We start from the raw sequence: 19,138 nt of genomic DNA, 5'->3' as shown, positions 1-19,138 counted from the left end.
CATATTAAATTTGGCAAAGCATTTTAATGAAATTTTAATGTACCCAACATTACTTACCTAAATATAACAGCAGCATTCTAGGAGATCCCTAGACCTTACTGCAAGAAATGTAGAAAACCACTAGATCATAAATGATTTGGCTTTTAAATCCAATCTAATAGTTATGTATAATAAAGTGACACTGCTAAAAGACTGCCAATACACAGATGTGAGGATCCATGGTTTAGTTCTCTAAGTACTACTATTTTACTTTGATAATATTATTTATATTATTCTCTCTAGTGTCTGCAATTCTGTGTTATGCACCCCATATCCCAAATTTCCTCTTCCCATTAGATGTTTTCACATTTTCCCTACTATTTAGTTGAGTGGGAACTAAGATGGGACTTTTTTCCAAAAGACATACAAAATATGTTCAAACTTACAAAGCTATTTTTTTTTTTTTTGCTGATATATATGTCTATTCATTTTACATAAAATGTTTCCTTGGGTTTCAAACCTTTGTTGGAGGTGTGGGAAGGAGACAGGCACTATGTTTTATATTTGGTGGCAATGTCCCATGATATACTGTTTTTGGACTATCCTTCATATATATACCAAATTAATAGCTGCCTCCATTCCCGTTAAACCTGAATTTGGACTTTTGTCGGCTACACTGGGGTCAGTGTCTTCGGCTAGGGAGAGACTATTAAGCTTTTTCCTTTCCAATGCTAGGGAGGTTATTCCTTGATATTTGGGTTCCTCACTTGAGGAATGGGTAGATGAGCTTTTCCACATACAGCACATGAAATAGCTGACAGCACATTAATTCCGAGTTCTTTTGACACCTGCCAGGTGGGCACATTTCCTTTTTCCCCTCTTTTTTCTTTGATTGGCACTTTACATTTCATTATTTTGCAGGGATACAAGCTTGTTTTTTCATTTTCTTTTTTTTTTTTGTCATTGTTTTCTCCACCTAAACTGATGTTATCTTGGAGTTAAATCCTTTCAACATAGTCATTTTTTTTTGTTCGTCCTTTATTAAATGGAAAATTATGCTGTTTTGCATTGTTCCCTGGGATGTTTTGTATTTTCTATTGTAGCTGTATTCTGTTTATTTTTAATTTAATATTCTTAAAAAAACTTTTCTTATGCAAAAAAAAAAAATGGCTAGGCAGAACTTTTTTTTAGCAGGCGAAGCACCCAACACATATTTCAGGTGTGATTTTAGCCATTTTCCTTCATTTCGTTATGAAGTTTTTGCCACAGTCATAATAAATGACTTAATAAATGAATCTGCCAATAAATGACTTAATAAATGAATTGCCACAGTCATAATAAATGAATCTTACATATAAGACTAGTTTGGTTGAATGACACTTGGGTTATGGCATGAAACCATAGCACCAACAGGACATTTACACTAACACAAGCTAAACTTAATTTTGTATGTATACGATGATAGTAGGACAAATTTGTAAGGTAGAATTGCTAAACACTTAGCCAATAAATAACTCCAAGCAGAACTTTTACTACAAAGTTATATTTATAATTTTCACATTGTAATCTTTGGATTCAGAATATAGATTAACATATTATATCTGACTTGAGTCTGCAGCTCAAACCAGGATTTTACTAACCAGAGATGGTGAGAGTGATCTCCTGAGGAGACACGGAGGATGTGGTTGGAGTAGTGCCAGCAGCATGGGCCAAAACTTGGCTTAAACTGGAGTTATTAATGGTCAGCGTTATTTCATGTTGTCCATTTGATGAAGATACCAGACCCTGGGAAGTCATGACCTGGGAAAGCTCATGTCCATCTAGATAAGAAGAGACAAAAAAAGCAAAGTCACATAACAACTCCAGTTTTTTGAGCAACAATAATTGTAATTCAAATATAAGTTTTTCAATATCATATCAGCATTATATAGCAATATAGTCAATAGCAACTTTTCACAACAACCAGATCACAACACATCAGATTTTCAAAACAATTACCCACATCGATTAATTTTTCCAAGACTCCCAACTGCAAAATAAAAAAAGCAATTTCATAAAATGTTATACTTGTTGTTCCTAAATTGAATGTTGGTTATGTTTAAATCAGGGATGCCAAAATGTGTTTAGCTTTAAATTAATAAGCTGAAGCCAGAAAAAATGAAGAAACAGTAAAACGCAATAATACAAAGCTTTTCTGTTCTTTGACAATTTGGCAGCTGTAAGGCCAAAGCACTAGGCCAACAAGAACTATGCCTTGCAATATTTATGCACCCAAAGTGTTATTACAGAATATAAACAAACATTTTGTTCTTCATTATTGAGACAATTTAAATGGATTCTTTGGCCAGGTTACCTGCACCATGGCCACACTGATCAATGTTTACACCAAAAAAGAAATTTGCTATATCTGCTTTCACATCACAAAGCTTATATTTTTCGAACTAAAAAAACGATTTAAGGAGACAAGAGATTTACTCAAAATTCACTAGATATATCAGCAGGACAGGTGTTGACTAGTTGTTAGCAGATTTTCTAACACAGCAAAAGCTGTGATGTTAGGTGCACACTAGAAGAAAAATGGACAACCAAGGTCTATTTAGCACATTTTGATTGGTTGTGTTGATGTCTATGAGTAACTAAAATGGCTGGAACATTAACACATAAATGGAGGAAGAATGATGAGCATCAAAATGTGGTCCATGATGATTGTAAGCACAAGAACCTGCTATAAACACAAAAAAAAATATGTGTAGTAATGACAAAGAAATATATATAAACTTACTTGCACTGCTGGAACTTAACACAGATTCTTGTTCATTGATAGGTGTGATAGTCAGGTTGGAGGAGGATGTTGTCCCGGGTTGCAGGGACAAGCTTGCTATTGGCTGAAGTACAACATTTGCTGGCACAGAATTATCACTTGTCTGTAAAGTGCTGGTAGCCTGTACTGCACCAGGGTCTCCAGGGAGAGAATGAGGTATAATACTGCTATGCTGCAGAGTTTGCTGTAAAAGGCTGGGATCAATCTACAAATCCAAATAAGAAAAGTAAGAAAAATAAAAGTTCACGTAAAAAAAATATATAATTGCTATTTGAGATTATAAGAATGTTACTACCTGCAGTGTTATATTGTTAATGCCTGTGGCATCGATTCCAGAAATTTGAACATTTTGTCCAACCAGGTTGGCAGCCAGCTGAAGCTGAATTCCTTCCAGGGTAGCCAAGCTACAATCGGACAGTGACACTGTTAAATCCCCACCAGCTGTAAAAATATAAGAAGGAAATACAAAACATATTGTACAAGACATATCCTAATTCATTAGGTCTACTCCCAGAGATTCCAGACCTTGCTACCCTCAACGTACAACAGCACTAACATCTGTGATATATCAGAAAAGTCTATTTTCATACATTTACTAGCTTCTTGTAGGTTTGCATTTATATGCTTTCAACAACACTATTACCTGATACAGATGCTGGAAGAATGGCTTGACCAACCAGTCCCTGCTGAAGCAAACTTTGATCAAATTGGCTGGAAAGCACCGAGCTGTTTGTGATGAAGACGCTGGGGTCTGTGGCAGATGTGTTTAGCAGGTTTATTGGCTGAAGAGATTCCACAGTGCTGGAAGTAGTATTGGGGACAGACACTGTAGACTGAGGAAGGTGCCTGCGCACAACGGGTTTCCTGGCCTTTTTAGCATCTGATTTATAATGGAACTGTATGTGAGTTTTCCTGCGACCAGATGTCCGGAAGCGCATGTCGCAATGAGGACATTTAAAAGGCTTTGCACCGGTGTGTAGACGCATGTGTACTTTAAGACTTCCTTTGGTAGAGAAGGAATTTGCACACACGTGACAGTTGAAGAGTTTTTGACCTGTAAGAATATGTAGCCAAATATTTAAAAAAAAAACAAAAAAACAAAAAAAACAAATTGTAGCTTTGGTGTATAGCATTCCACATATGTCACTTACTCACTTGCTCCTTGCCTGGCTGCTGGCCATTATAACAAGTGTATGAAGCAAGTAAGAAGATTCCACACAAGACATTGTAGTCATAGGGGAGAAGTCACACAATTTTCACCAACCGCATGTAAGCAGAAATGGGGATAGGTTATTAGCCCCATGTCAAGCCTGTTTTTCAATAGGGAAAATACAACATACTGTACATTTTAATTAAAAGCCTAACCAATTTATTTTTTGTTTCAGTGCCAAAAAAATATGGTAAAACATGGGTAATGGAGTTAGAGGAAAAATATGGTAAAACAGAGGTAATGGAGTAAGAAGTCCATGTATTTCAAAAATCAATTTTCCAAACCACAATGACATTTTTGCACGTTTTTCTGGGTAATATTAGCTTACTGCTTTGATGTCTTTATCAAAATCATTTTCTAAGAAACATTGTCTGACGAGATCCTAAATTATTGTTCCATTTCTCTGACCCCAATTCCAACACTTGTAATATAACAACACACAGCTTACTTTGTTCTTTGTCTAGAACTTCTTAAAATGTATGTATTAGACCTTTTTTTAAAAAAAAACACTGCTTCATTAAAACCTCTGTTCCATCGACTCTGTATTTATTTTGTGCAGAGGGTGTTTGTTAGGTAATGGCAGACATGAAGGTCAATGTTGTTTTTTTACTAGTAATGCTTTTCCACAGCCTTCTAATCTCAGTCTTTTTCTGTTTGTGCCTGTATCAACCTTTTTTCTTTTATTCAAATGAAGAAAGGAATCAGAGACAGAAATAATTTGCCAAGTCTTGCCAAGGTGATCTTTTGGTCTGTACGTGTCATTGCATACTAGCTCCTACACAGAGCCTAAACCAAGGTGTCTTTTATTAAAACATTGGTCCATCGCTTATTAATAAACCTCTTCAATCCATCAAGAACAGTCTATGTGACAGAATCTACTTTATCACCTAATCTCCCTACTCATATTGGGCTGAAAAAAATCTTGTAAGACATCCTGGTGTGGATATCATATACTTAATAGACATTCACAAACCTGCATGAGTTTTCACATGGGAATCCAGTGTTGACTTAACGGTAAAGCTTTTTCCGCACTCCCCACATTTGAATGGTTTTTCCCCTGTGTGGATACGTATATGTCTGAAAAGAAATGGATAAAGTGTGTATGACTAATCTTTGATTACTATTAATGTAAAATCAACCTCAGTACTGTTTAGGATACCCTAAGCAGGTGTGTCCTTAAATGTATAAACTTATAAAGTTTTACAATCACCTACAACCTGCTTTCTTCTGCAATCCTTATATTTGTTCATGTGCTATAAAAAATTAATACAAAATTAATACAAAATTAGAACATAGTCAAACATGAAAAAACATACTTAATTACAAAGACTCTAGTCAAGGAGAGAGTCTTCCAAAAAACAAAAACAGGAAAAATTGTCAACGTGTAAAGTTAAAGTTCAGCTGATTTTAAAAGGCCAACAAGCCCTGAAAATGTTCATCCTGGTAAATGTACCTATTAGGAAACCGTTTTGATAATTGTTTCAATGTGGAACTCAGATAACAACCTATTTAGATTCTTATCATAACATTATTTGAAATGGATGCACAAAATAATCTATTCAAATCATGCTCAAAGCAATTGTGTTTTCAACAATGAAATTTTAGATCCATTTGCTTCATGCATATCATCAACAATAACAGGCAGCATATTTATTTTCCAAGTAGCAGCGATCAGATCAGATGAAGATGCAATCAAGAATGACTACTTGTAAAGTGGCTGCAAAATGAGGAGACATAAATTTCTGATAATATCAGATATGTATTGTGGAAATTGTTTTTGAGTGCAATTCCAATTTTCTGAAATGGTAAACAAAAGTCTGTGAAAAGAATGCAACATGGAATTATTCCTGACAAAGGCGATGTGACCTCAATTATGGTCTCTTGGACAGGTTACAATGTGTGAAATACTATTAAGTTCTCGGACGCCTGTGGTCACCAATACTTTATGCACTTGTCAGTTTAACTTTTATGTGTCAGTTCATCGAGGGTAAAATATAAAAATATTAATATATTCCTTCTTTGTTAGAGTTCTTATTATGTAAAAAAGCCCTGACTCTGGTGTTTTATTGTTTTGTTTTAGCACCTTGCTGCATACAGAGCAGGAAGCCAGGGGCTATGCAACTCCTGTGCAATGTATATAGGTGCAAATCCCCCAAAGGATCCAATAGACTTATGCTTATCCAGACTGTTTTGTCAACACTAGAATTCTATATTGTCTGTGTGCTTGTTTTTGAATACCAAAATACCTTAATGTATAATTCATATAGGAGCAGATATATTCGCTTAGCCATGCAACAATATTGGTCATTAGGCAGGAGTAATCTGCATTTAGCAAATCTTGCCTCTGGATAGCAAAATACACCAAGCTCAACTGGTGCACACCACTGGAAAGCCAGTCAGACAGCAAGTCACTGGCGCTCACACACTGTTAGTGAATAGTTTAGATGGAGATCATTTGCTTTTCTATCCCATGTCCTTTATGCTCAGGAAAAAAAGAACTGGCGTATGTGCCATCCTGTGTTTAAATCCATGTAAATAAATAAAATGAGACAGGATCTTTAGCATTTCTGAATAAACATGTACCCACAGTCACTTCTTTTAGTCATCTCATACATAATATTTTAGCAATTTAAAAATGTTTCCACTTATAATGTGACCTTGGTTATACTACCTCTTGTCAATCACCTCAGAGCACTGCCCCTCTAGCACTAGCGCTTTGTTCTTCTTGCATCCGGAACACAATTTTTACAAATCAGGAAGGGACTATTGTATTTTATAGGAGCCCATTCACACCAGCTGTGTTGGGTTGTGTTGCACAAAGAACAAGTCCTAATCCCAATTATGCAAATGAAAGGGCATAGTTTCAGCATAAAAATTACCTCTTTTTCTAATTTCCAACCTGCTATTGCCTTCAGTGAATGAGAGCTGTCACTCATACAGGTAATTGCTGGCATTGTGTTGTTATCACAAATATACAGCAACAAAGTCAACAAATGTCACTCCATATGGCTGTGGACAGTAAATCATAATTATACACGCATATATAAAATGATAAAAAAGAAGTAAATGGTGTATGCATACCTAATCAAGTCACTGGGCTTCTTAAAGCTTTTGGGGCAGAAGGTGCAACAGTTAGCAAACTTGGGCTCGGTTTCCATTTCTGCCTGTTTGTCTTTGATCTCACTTATACGATCTTTCTCTGCCGCTGACTGCACCAGCACTTTCTCAGATATAGTTGCTCCCTCTCTCGGTCGGATTTTTGCCAGCTCAGCGGTCTCCTCCTCAGTGAAAGTAATGACACCATGGCGGGACTTCCTTGATGCTAGTCTCTCTGCATTCTCCTCATCTTCCTCCAGACATTCATCTCCTGTTATAAGGAAAAGAATAGCAATATTTTTGTAGTTTGTAGATTGTTCCCAGTTTGTAACTGTACACACGTCAGATAATTCTTGTTGGATTATCGTTTCAGGGCTAGTATGAGACAAGATCATCGGACGTTGTTCATGGATCCGTCCTGGCGGACCCACGAGCTGCGACCAACCGTAGTGCAAGTGATGGGGAAAGAGCGCAGCATGGAGTGCAGCTCGCTCATTACCCTCTCCATAAAGCAGAAAGGCGCTGTATGTACAGGGCTTGTTAATGCATCTTTCAGTCTTGTGTCATTGGAAAGGATTGTGAAAGGATTGTGTGTACATAGCCTAACTCAAAAATTAACACAGGTACAAATCAACATTATGCTTGAATAGTATGCAATAACAACACAAATTGGCCAACTAAAAAACTACATACTGTATAAAAAAAATTATAACACAAAAAATATTTCTTTCATTTGAAGTTATGGACTTTATGTAGTAGCTTGGACAAAAATTCTTGATACTGACAACTAATAGGGGAAATGTCAGTCACACTAATTCACACATTTAAAGTGGTTAGCTAAAAATGAGTTGCAAAGAGAAAAAAAAACTCAAATTATATTCTGCAGTACAGGATTGAGGGAAGTTTTCTCTATTATTGTTAAACATTTCCACCTGGTAAAAAGTGTTCAGTAGAGTTCTCTTTTCAAGTAAATAAAAAAAAAAAAAAAAACCTTAACTGGTTGCTAGCTAATAGAACTATCCCTGCCTTTATTAAAATTTAGAAATATAACAAGGGTAGCAAAGACAGAACCTACCACTAATGGTCTATTTTTTATGACCTTTTATCTCCTGAGCAGTTAAACTAGGGGGGCCTTTTTATAATGCAGTTCAGATATCATTATTCGCTTTTTGTGGTGCATTGTTACACCTTGGACAATGAAGCCTCAGAGTTCTTTCTGTTCATTGGAGAATTGGGAATGCAGGAGATCATATAACTTTGACAGGTCACATGACTATGCACTCATCATTTAATTGTTTTATACCAAGGATCCCTGTGGAGCCATACCACTGCTTTTTAAATAAGCCCCATAGTATGCTCGGACACTTTTATTCTTACAAACCAAGAATATTTTGATAAGAAGAAAAAAACACAACTAATAACAACTTCACATAATATATAGTGCTATGTATTATCAAATATCATCATGATTCGTTGGTTATCTTTTGCTTTTCATTAGGTCTGTAATCTATTAACATAGTATACTACAGCATATAGTAAACTGGTAAAACATCTGACTTTATTTACTAGCCTATAATTGCATTAACACATTTACACTTTAGGTTATATGCTGTGTTTTTTAATTAAAAGTGTATGTATACCTAGTTTGGATTTAGGAAGGGAAGATTTAAACTTGCCAGTTTATTTTTTGTTGTCTGCAACCTATTGAGGATATTTTGCTTTGCTGTCATGGTGACTTAACAGAATATCAAAGTAAAGCTCTATAAAGTGAGTGAAAATCCCCTGGGAATGGGTATCTGACAAAGGAAATATGTTGTGATAAGTCTTTTGAATTTACTTACCTTCTTCTCTTGTGTTCCCCTCGCTATCTGACACAAGGTGGGAGGGAATGTTCTGGTGTTTTTTCATGTGTTTTTTACAGTGAACTGTTGTCCTGAACGTCTCATCGCAGAAAGGACACTTGTAGGGTTTCATACTGATATGGGTAGACATGTGCCTTGTCAGGCTGCCATTTGTTGTGAAGGCTGCATTACATATAGTACAACTGTAAGCTTTAACTCCTGTAATCATAAACCAAGCCATAGGTAAATAAAGGAAACAATAACATAGACAATACATTTATGGATATTGTACCTATAAAACAATTATAGAGATACTTTCTTCTCAAAGCCATGCATGAAGTACTCACCTTCTAAGTTTAGGTTAAATAGAATTTGAGGATCAATTCAACCACGATTCAAAAACAAATTCTAGGGTAGTAATTGCAGAGAGAAATAACCAACTATATTGTTACTTTTCTTAGGGAGTTCGAAAGAGAGTTTCAGATGCAAATTTGTTTTTTAAAGGTATCTCACCTTTCTTGATGCATATTGCAAATTGGAAAAAGCTCTAACAGAGTGTTAAACCCATTGTAAGAGAAGCAGCAGATGGATGGAACTGGAAGTTCAGGTAGAGAGATCTAGCAGTCAAAGATTTCTCTTCTGGACAAATAAAGTAACTTTCTCCCCATCGTTACTATTCTTAATCATTATTGGTAAAAAAAAAAAGGCTTTCGGCAAAATGGTAAAAAAGCATGAGATTGCAGAGGAATGGATGATGGATTTTCTGAGACCAGCAATTTGTAATTAGTAAACTCTGTTGATCCTTCTCTTCAGGTAAAACAAAATGCCTGGCCTTTAGATACTGATTTACTGTTTTCCGCAGTATTACATGCAATTTCTTCCACTATTTCTAAACATTGTATTTAACAATGCTTATTCAGGGGACAAAGTCAGGTCAAAAAGTTCATCAACCTAAATTATCAGTAGATTCAGAAATATTGCCAGATGCATAAATATGTAAATCTATACTTTGCTAGTTATTGTTAGGCTTGGCCCAACCTCATCTATTTCAATTAGGCCCCACAAAAGGTATAGAAGATGGAAAGGTGCAGGATCAAGCTAAACTTTGACAAGCAAAGTCAAGATATACATAAAAATTCTGATCTTTGGACCAGATTGTTTTAGTTTTCAGTGAAAGTAACCAAAGCTTGTGCCTTTTTGCATCATATACTCAAGGGGAGTGCTCAGGAATAGAAGTTTTGATCAAAACAAACATGCTTACTGCTTTTATTCATTTAGCAAGTGATGGGTGAGATTACCATATCTGAGATTCTAGCACCAATTTCTGCTCATGTTTTTCCTCCCACCCCATGCCGAGAATCACAAAGTATACTTGTACAGTGCAGAAGAACTCTTGGTAAAAAAAATGGACAAATAAGTGAAACTCCTTTAAACATGTGGCAGATGGTTGGAGTGTCAATGTGAAAGATTCTACATACATCGTTTTTTCTGCTACCTATGGTTCATCAGTTATTTCAGCTATAATATACATAATATTTTAGAGCATTCATTTCTTTCAGAACTACACAGTCTACCAGCTTGGATCTTTTTAAATAGAATAATTATATATCTGTAATGTTTATGCCTGTAATAGAAGAAGGAGTTTTAAGCATGATGGAGGTCTCACTGGAGTCATTGAAAAATTATTAATGTAAGCATAAATCACATCATCCCATCACAATTAAAATAATTACATGGCAATGTAATTACCATGGAGCCATTTAGATAAGTTATGGATAAAAAAATTACATTTTAAAACTTAAACTCTCATAAAATATACTTTTTTGTTGAAGATAGGCAATGTAATTGTCAGTGCAACTGAAAATATAGTCTTTGTGTTTGTAATAACCAGTCACTATTCCTATTAATGTTTAGTGTTGAAGAACTGATGAAGCAATTAAATAAGGATAACGCATTTAACATTTCTGAAACCAAGGTCAACAAGGGTATTGTCTCCTAAATAAAAGACCTTGGTGGATTGTGGATCCTTCTGCAACTGGAAAAGATCTGTCCATGTCAGAGACCTAGCAGTCATTTGTAACTTTTGGGTATGGTAGAGTAGGTGATTAACTACATATTACAGTTCTAAGGCAGCATTCAAAACTTACACTATGACATGGGAAAAGTCCAATGCCCTAGAAAAGTCTCAAAAATAGATAGGCTTCTTCTGTTCCTGGGAACTGAATGAAGTAGGGATTGTGCAAGGAAAGGAGAATATGAACTGCAAGGCAGGGTTTTGAAAGAGAACCTATGGCTTTGCCCTGCATTGCATGGCACATGTTCATTTTAATATAGGTAAATATCCTTATGCAGAACAAGGAAATAATTCACTTTAAAGGTAAACATCCTCATATAATGCAAAGCGCAGGCTTATTGTAAAGGTAAATAATTACCTGTATGAGTCTTTTCATGCGATTTGAGTACCCCAGATGAAACAAAACCACGACCGCACATAGAGCACTTATAAGGTTTTTCTCCAGTGTGGGATCGAACATGCTGTTTCAAATGGCTGGACTTTTTAAAGCCTTTATTGCAATATTCACATCTATGATAAAAAGAGAAAATATACCAAATTCTTTTATTTCGCCAGATAAAATACCAATTAATACATTTATATAAGGTGCTGTATTAGAGTAAGACTTTTATAATACTCCATTCTTTACAGAAAGACATTACTTTTAACATAGTTTATTACAGCTGGTAGCTGCACTTTGGGAAAAAGCATTTGCGTTTTGATGTGGGTTACTTCATACACTTAGCTTCCCCAGTTTACTAGTTAGTACTTGCCTGTAAGCACGCCTGCTTTGATCCTCTGTAGACTCAAGAAATGGAGCTCTTTGGGTCTGCAATTCAATTTCTTCATGTGTCTCTTCCTGAATTAGGCGAGCAGTCTAGCAATATAAAAAATGTGGTTACATGTTAACAGGTCCACTATAAATTGGTACTGTGGAAGGAAGAGAAAAAACAACGTGTTTACAAAACAAGTACTGGTTTGTTTAGTAAGAAAATGCAGAGAGCATCAGCAAGTTGAATCTGTGGGATTTCAACCATCTTCTTCTCTGCTAGTTTGTGCTTTTTTTGTTGTCTGTCTTTGCACGTATAAGCAAAAATAGCAGCTTTCACTACTCAACTTGCCTCCTCATTTTCACACTTCATACCTTAGTGAACGCCTGTCTGCCACTGCACTTCAACATTGGTTGTGCCCAGGTCAATCACCCTCTTACTCTGGGCATAGGCTGGCATGGTCACACCTCCAGTAGCCCTCTTTCCTTCTATGTGCTGGGAGTCAAATGGGAAGGGCCACTGCTTACAAAACTGAGCTGAAGGATAACATAGATGATCTGCAACACTAACATGTCTGCCAATTTGGAGACTATGACATATATCTGCATAACTGCATGCACAGTCCTAATTCAGGGAGGGGTATAGCTAAAGGCAGGAAAAGTCTAATGTACCTACATCTTAATGAAACGTAATGACAAAATACAAGTCATACTTAACAGCTCCTTTACAGTTGTAAAAGTACCTGCTGTTTATGTATTTAGCTATTGATTTTTAAATTTGTGCTGTTTTTGTATTTTTGATATTTTTAGTAAAAAAATTTTTACTTGAACATTTTTAATGTTATTTTTAAATTTGTCCTCACTATGTTATGTTTATTCATAATCAATATACAGATTTGTTAAGTCACTATCTGTATCCCATCTTATTTAGGCATTATTATGAACCTTGGCAACTGCTATAAGTGCCGAAAAATGTGTGAAGAGAATAAAGGGTTTTTTACTGAAAGTCTATAGATAAAGTTCTGACCACAAGCTTACTGTATCCTAAGATGAGAAAAGTAGCCAGCAAAATGAAGCTATGTACACAGGCTATATTGTTGCCGAGATGAACGGTCCTGACTGTTTGAAATGAAAATCTAGCACGTGTACAGTCTGCCGATATAATTTATCAACAAACAAGCAGGGGTGACCTCCGTACTTTCCTATGGGGAAGAGTGCAACTGGACACTACTGAATCGTCATCTACCACCTATTTACAGAACAGAATAGCGCTTATTTATTCTCCTGTCACTGGAAGCGATCACAAAATCTTACCAGTTTTTGTTAAACTCATTTCAGTGTTATATGACATATAAATACAATTAATTAGACATTTACCACATTAATTGTGTCTGTGGTGGGTACCTCCATAAGCGTTGGCTGTTGGTAACTTGTAGAGAGAGCTTGAGATTCAAGAGTGCTGGAGTCCTGTAACTGTTGTACAGCGGAGAAAGAAGTTTGCTGGCTGAATCCATCAGTTACTGTAAAGCCTAAAAAAGATTTTACAATATTAGATACAATACAACAGTTAAAAAGTATATGATACACATAAGGATAAGGTTTTGGTTTACTCTGCTTACCTTGTGGTAGCCCTTGCTGATCAAATGGTTGTGGAGGCAGGACCTGAGACTCATAATGGGCAATATTCTCTTGCAGAGCATGCTGGGAAGTTACAAATCTATCTGAAAAAGTCCAAATATCTTCACTAAATAAAGGCACTTCAAGAAATTTATTAGAGACTGATTGAGTATAGTTAGTTTATGGGTAAACTGTAATATTAAAAAACCATCAACTCCCTTTCAATAAATCTGCATGTCTTACACTTTAATTTACGGTAAACAAGACTAAAAAGTAGATAAGAGAAATACTCAGAATGGGATTACTGCAAGAATGTATTTAATTTTAAATATATCTGTACTCATTCCTTAAAATTGTGAACTTGGTATTCCATAAATTGCAGCATAATATATCAGAAATAGAAAAAAATAAAATGTGTAAATCTTTCAAATTTGTACATCCTTAGTGTGACTAAGTTTGTCTCTGAAAGAACTTCAAGTTGACAGTCAATGCTAAGAAGTTGCTGAAAACACAATATGTCTCCTGGCCTCTTACATACTGCCTAAATGCCTCCTAAAGCAGAGCGGAACACTTATTGGTGGGTGGTGAGCTTCTGCCATAATCAGGAAGTATATAGAGTATACTTGCCAATTATGGCACATACTCACCTTGTGCTGTCACCCTGCAGCAATAACAGGTCAAGGACAGAACAGGCAACGCAATCTTCACCACCAGCTCCACGGACATCCATGGAGAGGGGATTCTGTTCATTGATTGAATGATGTAACTCCTACTTATGCACTTTGCCAGCCATTTGAGCACTCACAGGGCAACCATGAATCTGCACAAGCGACAGCTAGCAGCAGTGAGCGGTACTAATACTGCTCACTGCAGCCCCTATTCATTCTCTATGGGGCTGCCGGAATAGGTATACCCGGACTTTACATTAGATGACAATCAAGACAGAAGGGGAAGGGCTAAACTTTTTTTTTTATTATTTTTAATAAAAAAAGGCATTTTACTTTATATAAAAGGGTCATCTAAGTAAACATTTTAGTTTAGGTCCGCTTGAAATGCTGGTTGCTCCCATACATTCTTCTTGAAAAAGCTTTTTTGATACTATGAAACGCATTGAATAAATATCTTTTTAGGCTTTGGGAAAAAAAAAAGTGGATACAATTTCTGTTACAAGGCGTTAATACTAATTTATTATCCACAGCCTGAGGGAGCAGTTGATATGTTACATGCATGTGTTATATGTTCCAACTTGCTTTATGTATGTTTTTGACATAATTTTGTCATGTTTATGACTTGTTTGTTTTCATTGTAAAAAAAAAAAAAAACAATAAAACTTTAAAACTGTAAGAAAGATCATTTAGTTGGTGCTACATGCAAAGCCTCTTTGTGACCCAATATTGCCTTGTCCCTGGAAATAACAAAATTATCACAATTCTCAACAGCTCATCAACAGCTTCTCCATAGATCTTTATGCAGGTGCTTTGAGGGTTAAGGAAGGAAGGTTGTTTATCATTTGTTAAAGATTTTTGTCTGAATGGAAATATTGCAGGTTGGAAAGATTGGACAGTAGACACACTGTTCAGGAAATGTTTGCCTCATTAGTATGCAAGGATGTATGTTGTGCAATGAAATCTACTGTGTGTACTGTGTGATGATGACTTGTGATGCCCCCGCCATTAAAGCTTACCTTCTTCAGTTTGTAGAGGTTGTTCAGCAAGTGTCTGCTCTAGAGCAGGTGACACTGTGTCCATATCTGCTTGTGGACTGAGCTGTAAAATTGCTTCCTGTTGTGCAGCCACATTGGTTTGCTGATGTAGATTAGCACCTTCAATTTCAACCTGTATTTGGTTGGATACATGAATCTGATCTACTGCCGTTTCTTCAGAAGTTGATGGCTGGTGTTGTTGGAGTTGGTGGGCAACTTCATATCTAGAAGAGTAGACAACAGTAAGTTATAGTACCTCTGAAATCAATATTAAATTATACTCTATGTAAACAAAACACAATCATTTGAAATAGAAACAGCCAATGGATAAAACAGTTGAGAATTTTGCATCATTCAGTACTTTAGGACATAAAAATAAGGGAGAAGAAGCACAGACCTAGCATAATTTTATCTTCACAAAATAGAATAAGGCATTGTACTTACAGAAATACAAGGAAAGAAGAACACGCAAACAACTAAAAGGACCATGCAAGAAGACCCAGCACCCACTGACATTGACAAGATCCCAAATGTATATGGGAAGAAATCCACAAAATTCAGCAGGTGTCAGGTAACCATTTTAAATCTTAAGCAGTTACCTGAGTCACCCTCTTTTTCCCTGAGTTTTAAGAAACCACCACTATGCAAGCTTGATCCGTTAAGTTCCTACAATCTATTTAATAGGAGTGGCAAAGGACAAAAGGACATATTTTTGAGAGCCACCTTTACTGCTTAATGAGCAACACAATGAGACAATTGAGTTCATCTCTAAACATAAGATTTTTTTGGGTTTTTAAAATGGAACATTCCAATGACGTCCAGTTGGAGGGTAATGTCCTTAACAAATCCATGATATTTCTTACAGAAGGGTCCTAAATTCCTGAACTACTTCCATACATAGCTGGGCAATAGAGTCTATCCTTTTTGGGTACTATGAATAGGAGGGTATACTAAAGTTACAATCTTGTTTCTTGTTAAACAAGTTCAATGGGGTCCATGGGCATGAAAAACCTATGAAAAAGCATTTAAAAATAAATTCGGTTTTCACTAGACTTACCTCACTGGTCTAATAGTAAGTAAGAGTTCTCTTAAGTACATGGACTTTTGGATATGTTACATGGAACAAGAAATATAGATAATGTATATATTTATCAAACATCCCACTTCTAAGTAGAAAATTAAAATTGCGCTCATAAAAAAGCTAAAGCACTAGAAAAGTCACGATCAGCTATGCTCTGTTCAAGTTAAAAATATTTTTGTTCTTAACCTTGTGACACTTTGTACAACTGGACAGGTTCTTCTACGAGATGTGATAAATGTGTAAAGTCTCCAAAAAAAAGAAAAGACTATTTGCAAGGACAGATACAATCAGGCGTGCTACTGGTGGGTACTTTTGGGCTTTATTTTTATTGACAAGCAAGGAACAAAGAATTCAAATTTGTTGAAGAACCTTTCAGATAACACCACTGCCAATCACATATGTTCCAGTTACATTGGTCTTGATCCCACTGTTATAATTACAAATCCTTTAAATTACTAATCAAAAATATTCTATGTCCTATATTAATACCAAAGGTTACCCGTCACTAAACATACCAAAGGCAATACTGAAAAACAGGTCTTAAACAGGGAGCATAAACAGACTTACATAGGGGAAAAACCCAGCCAAAGCTGACACAAAAAAGCAAGACTATTTTTTAAGCCCTCATCTTGTTTTGAAACCAAGCCAACACAATCATTTTCACCCCTGACCCCTTGCTTTTCCCAGCAAGCTGGATGTATTTTTCTATACACATTCATACAGTAAAATGAATAAATGTATTGTTCCATGGAGATCAGAAAGAGAGTCTGCAAAATGACATAAATAAAACATCATAATAACCAGAATATATATTCTGTTCACAGTAGCTGTGGATTGAGGACAATAATGCCCCAGTCTGCATTCAGCAATTACGATTCTAATTAGGCCAAATGAAAAAACTGTAAAGAAGACCTAGAAAATGACTTGAATAGTTTCATATTGGGAGATAAAAAGCTTGAAATGTAGGGGACACTGTCAAATGCAATAATATAAAATAAATATCTGAGTATTTACTCTGTGCATGTCTGGGTATCTCCGTTTATTACCTTGAAAATAGACTTAAGCCTACAGCTGTAAATAAAGAGGTTTCAGTAAATATCAAAATAATGATTTGAAACAAAAAGATGACCCAAGGTTAATTAAAAAATGTCATATTCCCCCAGCTTTAAACAAAGCCACTCATAAGCCTTTTATAATGTTGATCTAAAGCTATGGACATCTGAACATGACAATTCTGCTTGTATCTATAAAAGTCAAGTTTGGCCCCATTTCTCCCTCCTCCTGAACAGGCTCCTTTTCTGTATTGCAAATTGTGAGCATATTAGAAGCTGTGACAAATCAAGGCATTTTATGTTTTTTAGAGCTATACCCAAGAGCCAGTTCACTGCTTGCATGAGGACTGGTGGCTCCTAAGAGTAACCGAGACAAGTTAGAATTAAATACATTTGAATATGTATCACTTCACTTACCTGTGGGTTTTCATGTGTTTTTTGCAGTTTAAGGAGGTCTTAAATGTTTTCTGACAATAAGGGCACATATATGGCCGTAAGTCATTATGAATACCCATGTGACGCCGGAGACTACCACCAGTCGTAAAAGCTCCATTGCATATTGGGCACTTATGGGACCTTAATCCAGTATGAGTTCTAACATGAGCCTTTAAGACTCCAGAGGATGCAAAACCTCTTCCACATTGAGTACACTTAAAGGGCTTCTCACCAGTGTGGGACCTATGGTACAAAAAAGCAAAAATGTTTAGCTTTCCTAAAAAAGAAAACACACAACTACATGAAATCATCTCAAAATAGGAAACTCTTCCGTATTCCAGAGAGGCTCTGCAAAAGATTTAGGTTGTCTGTAAATTGCATGAAGTTTGTTGTTTCTTAGACAAAATCCAACATTCATTTATCCAATGAATTATGTAAAAACTACAATGATATATTTAGGCAGGTACATCATATACAGATCTAGGTGTTTTTAGTTTGTTCCAAATGGAAAATGGTTAAAAAAAACAAAGTATTGAAGCCTTTGGATCAATTTAACATCTTAAAAAGATATATTTAAAAAAAAAAGATTTGTTATAGTAGCTTACAATTTTTTTCTATACAGGTTTCCAAGTGTCAATTTACAATGGTGAATGCCATATTTGTACATTTGCCACACCAACATGACATTTTATTTGAAACTCATGCCACCAGCTAAATACCATTTCTGAGATGCCAATTATATTGCCTGTACATATGTGAGGGTACTTGCAAAGCACACTGTGTTGGTATGTCCTTAGGCCATGTTAAGGAAAATCATATATATTCTGCAATATAAAAGTGATGCTTTTCAGTCAAACTGGCAAAAAATATAGTACAACATACTTTAATGATTTCCATAATTAGGTTATAAGAGGTATTTTCATTACCTGATTAAGCAAAGAGAATGAACAACTCAGTTGTTTATACACTAGATAAACAACTGGTTACAATTTGTTAATAAGTCTTAACGCACATATATTGGCTGCAGAATCACATCCAGTCTTCTGGCCGTGACTGGCCCAGCTTTCAAATTCTCTAACAACAAAAGGGTTCCACTACGAAGACCAGGCAAAATTCAAGCATCACCATCATGCAATCAATGGGTAATTAATCCAAGCAAAAGCTTTACTAAGCACTTGTTTTCAGCCACTGAGCTCTGTTTTTCCTTTCAGCCACGGACCAGAATGGTGCTGAGGGACATGGGAAACATGTGCCAGACACCATCTCATGACTAACCAGCCTGATTTCAAGGCTCCAGTGCTAGTACCTTTCTCGAAATCTGAACCAAAAATTGAAAGCTCTTGCTCATGTGAACAGCAAAGAAAGAAATTTGTAACTTTAAAAGCTCCTATGCTAGGCTACACAAATGGTTTAGAATATGATAGGTGATTGGTGACAACCCAAGTGGTAACTGCTATTCTTGCTTAAAAGACAAGTTATTTA

At 35.8% G+C, this 19,138-nt stretch overlaps 1 protein-coding gene across 6 annotated transcripts in view; it reads right to left on the bottom strand.

Moving 5' to 3' along the window:
• ZNF236 (zinc finger protein 236) overlaps window positions 1–19,138 on the bottom strand; it is an 81,310-nt gene that overhangs the window by 23,210 nt on the left and 38,962 nt on the right. For 5 of the 6 annotated variants that reach the window (XM_072411535.1, XM_072411534.1, XM_072411531.1 and 2 more), the window contains 13 exons: window positions 17,639–17,899; window positions 15,071–15,312; window positions 13,389–13,490; window positions 13,147–13,298; window positions 11,774–11,877; window positions 11,380–11,531; window positions 8,948–9,166; window positions 7,092–7,377; window positions 4,984–5,087; window positions 3,444–3,854; window positions 3,096–3,241; window positions 2,762–3,005; window positions 1,620–1,799 (listed from right to left, as the gene is read on the bottom strand). In XM_072411535.1, coding sequence (XP_072267636.1) covers window positions 1,620–1,799; window positions 2,762–3,005; window positions 3,096–3,241; window positions 3,444–3,854; window positions 4,984–5,087; window positions 7,092–7,377; window positions 8,948–9,166; window positions 11,380–11,531; window positions 11,774–11,877; window positions 13,147–13,298; window positions 13,389–13,490; window positions 15,071–15,312; window positions 17,639–17,899 — 2,603 coding nt within the window. The remainder of the gene's footprint in view (window positions 1–1,619; window positions 1,800–2,761; window positions 3,006–3,095; window positions 3,242–3,443; window positions 3,855–4,983; window positions 5,088–7,091; window positions 7,378–8,947; window positions 9,167–11,379; window positions 11,532–11,773; window positions 11,878–13,146; window positions 13,299–13,388; window positions 13,491–15,070; window positions 15,313–17,638; window positions 17,900–19,138) is intronic. The other variant, XM_072411533.1, reaches the window with a different exon arrangement.

Source organism: Pyxicephalus adspersus, chromosome 5, assembly GCF_032062135.1.
Source record: "Pyxicephalus adspersus chromosome 5, UCB_Pads_2.0, whole genome shotgun sequence".
Lineage (NCBI taxonomy): Eukaryota > Metazoa > Chordata > Amphibia > Anura > Pyxicephalidae > Pyxicephalus > Pyxicephalus adspersus.
Note: the sequence above shows the minus strand (reverse complement) of the source record. Positions and strands in the feature narration are given on the sequence as shown.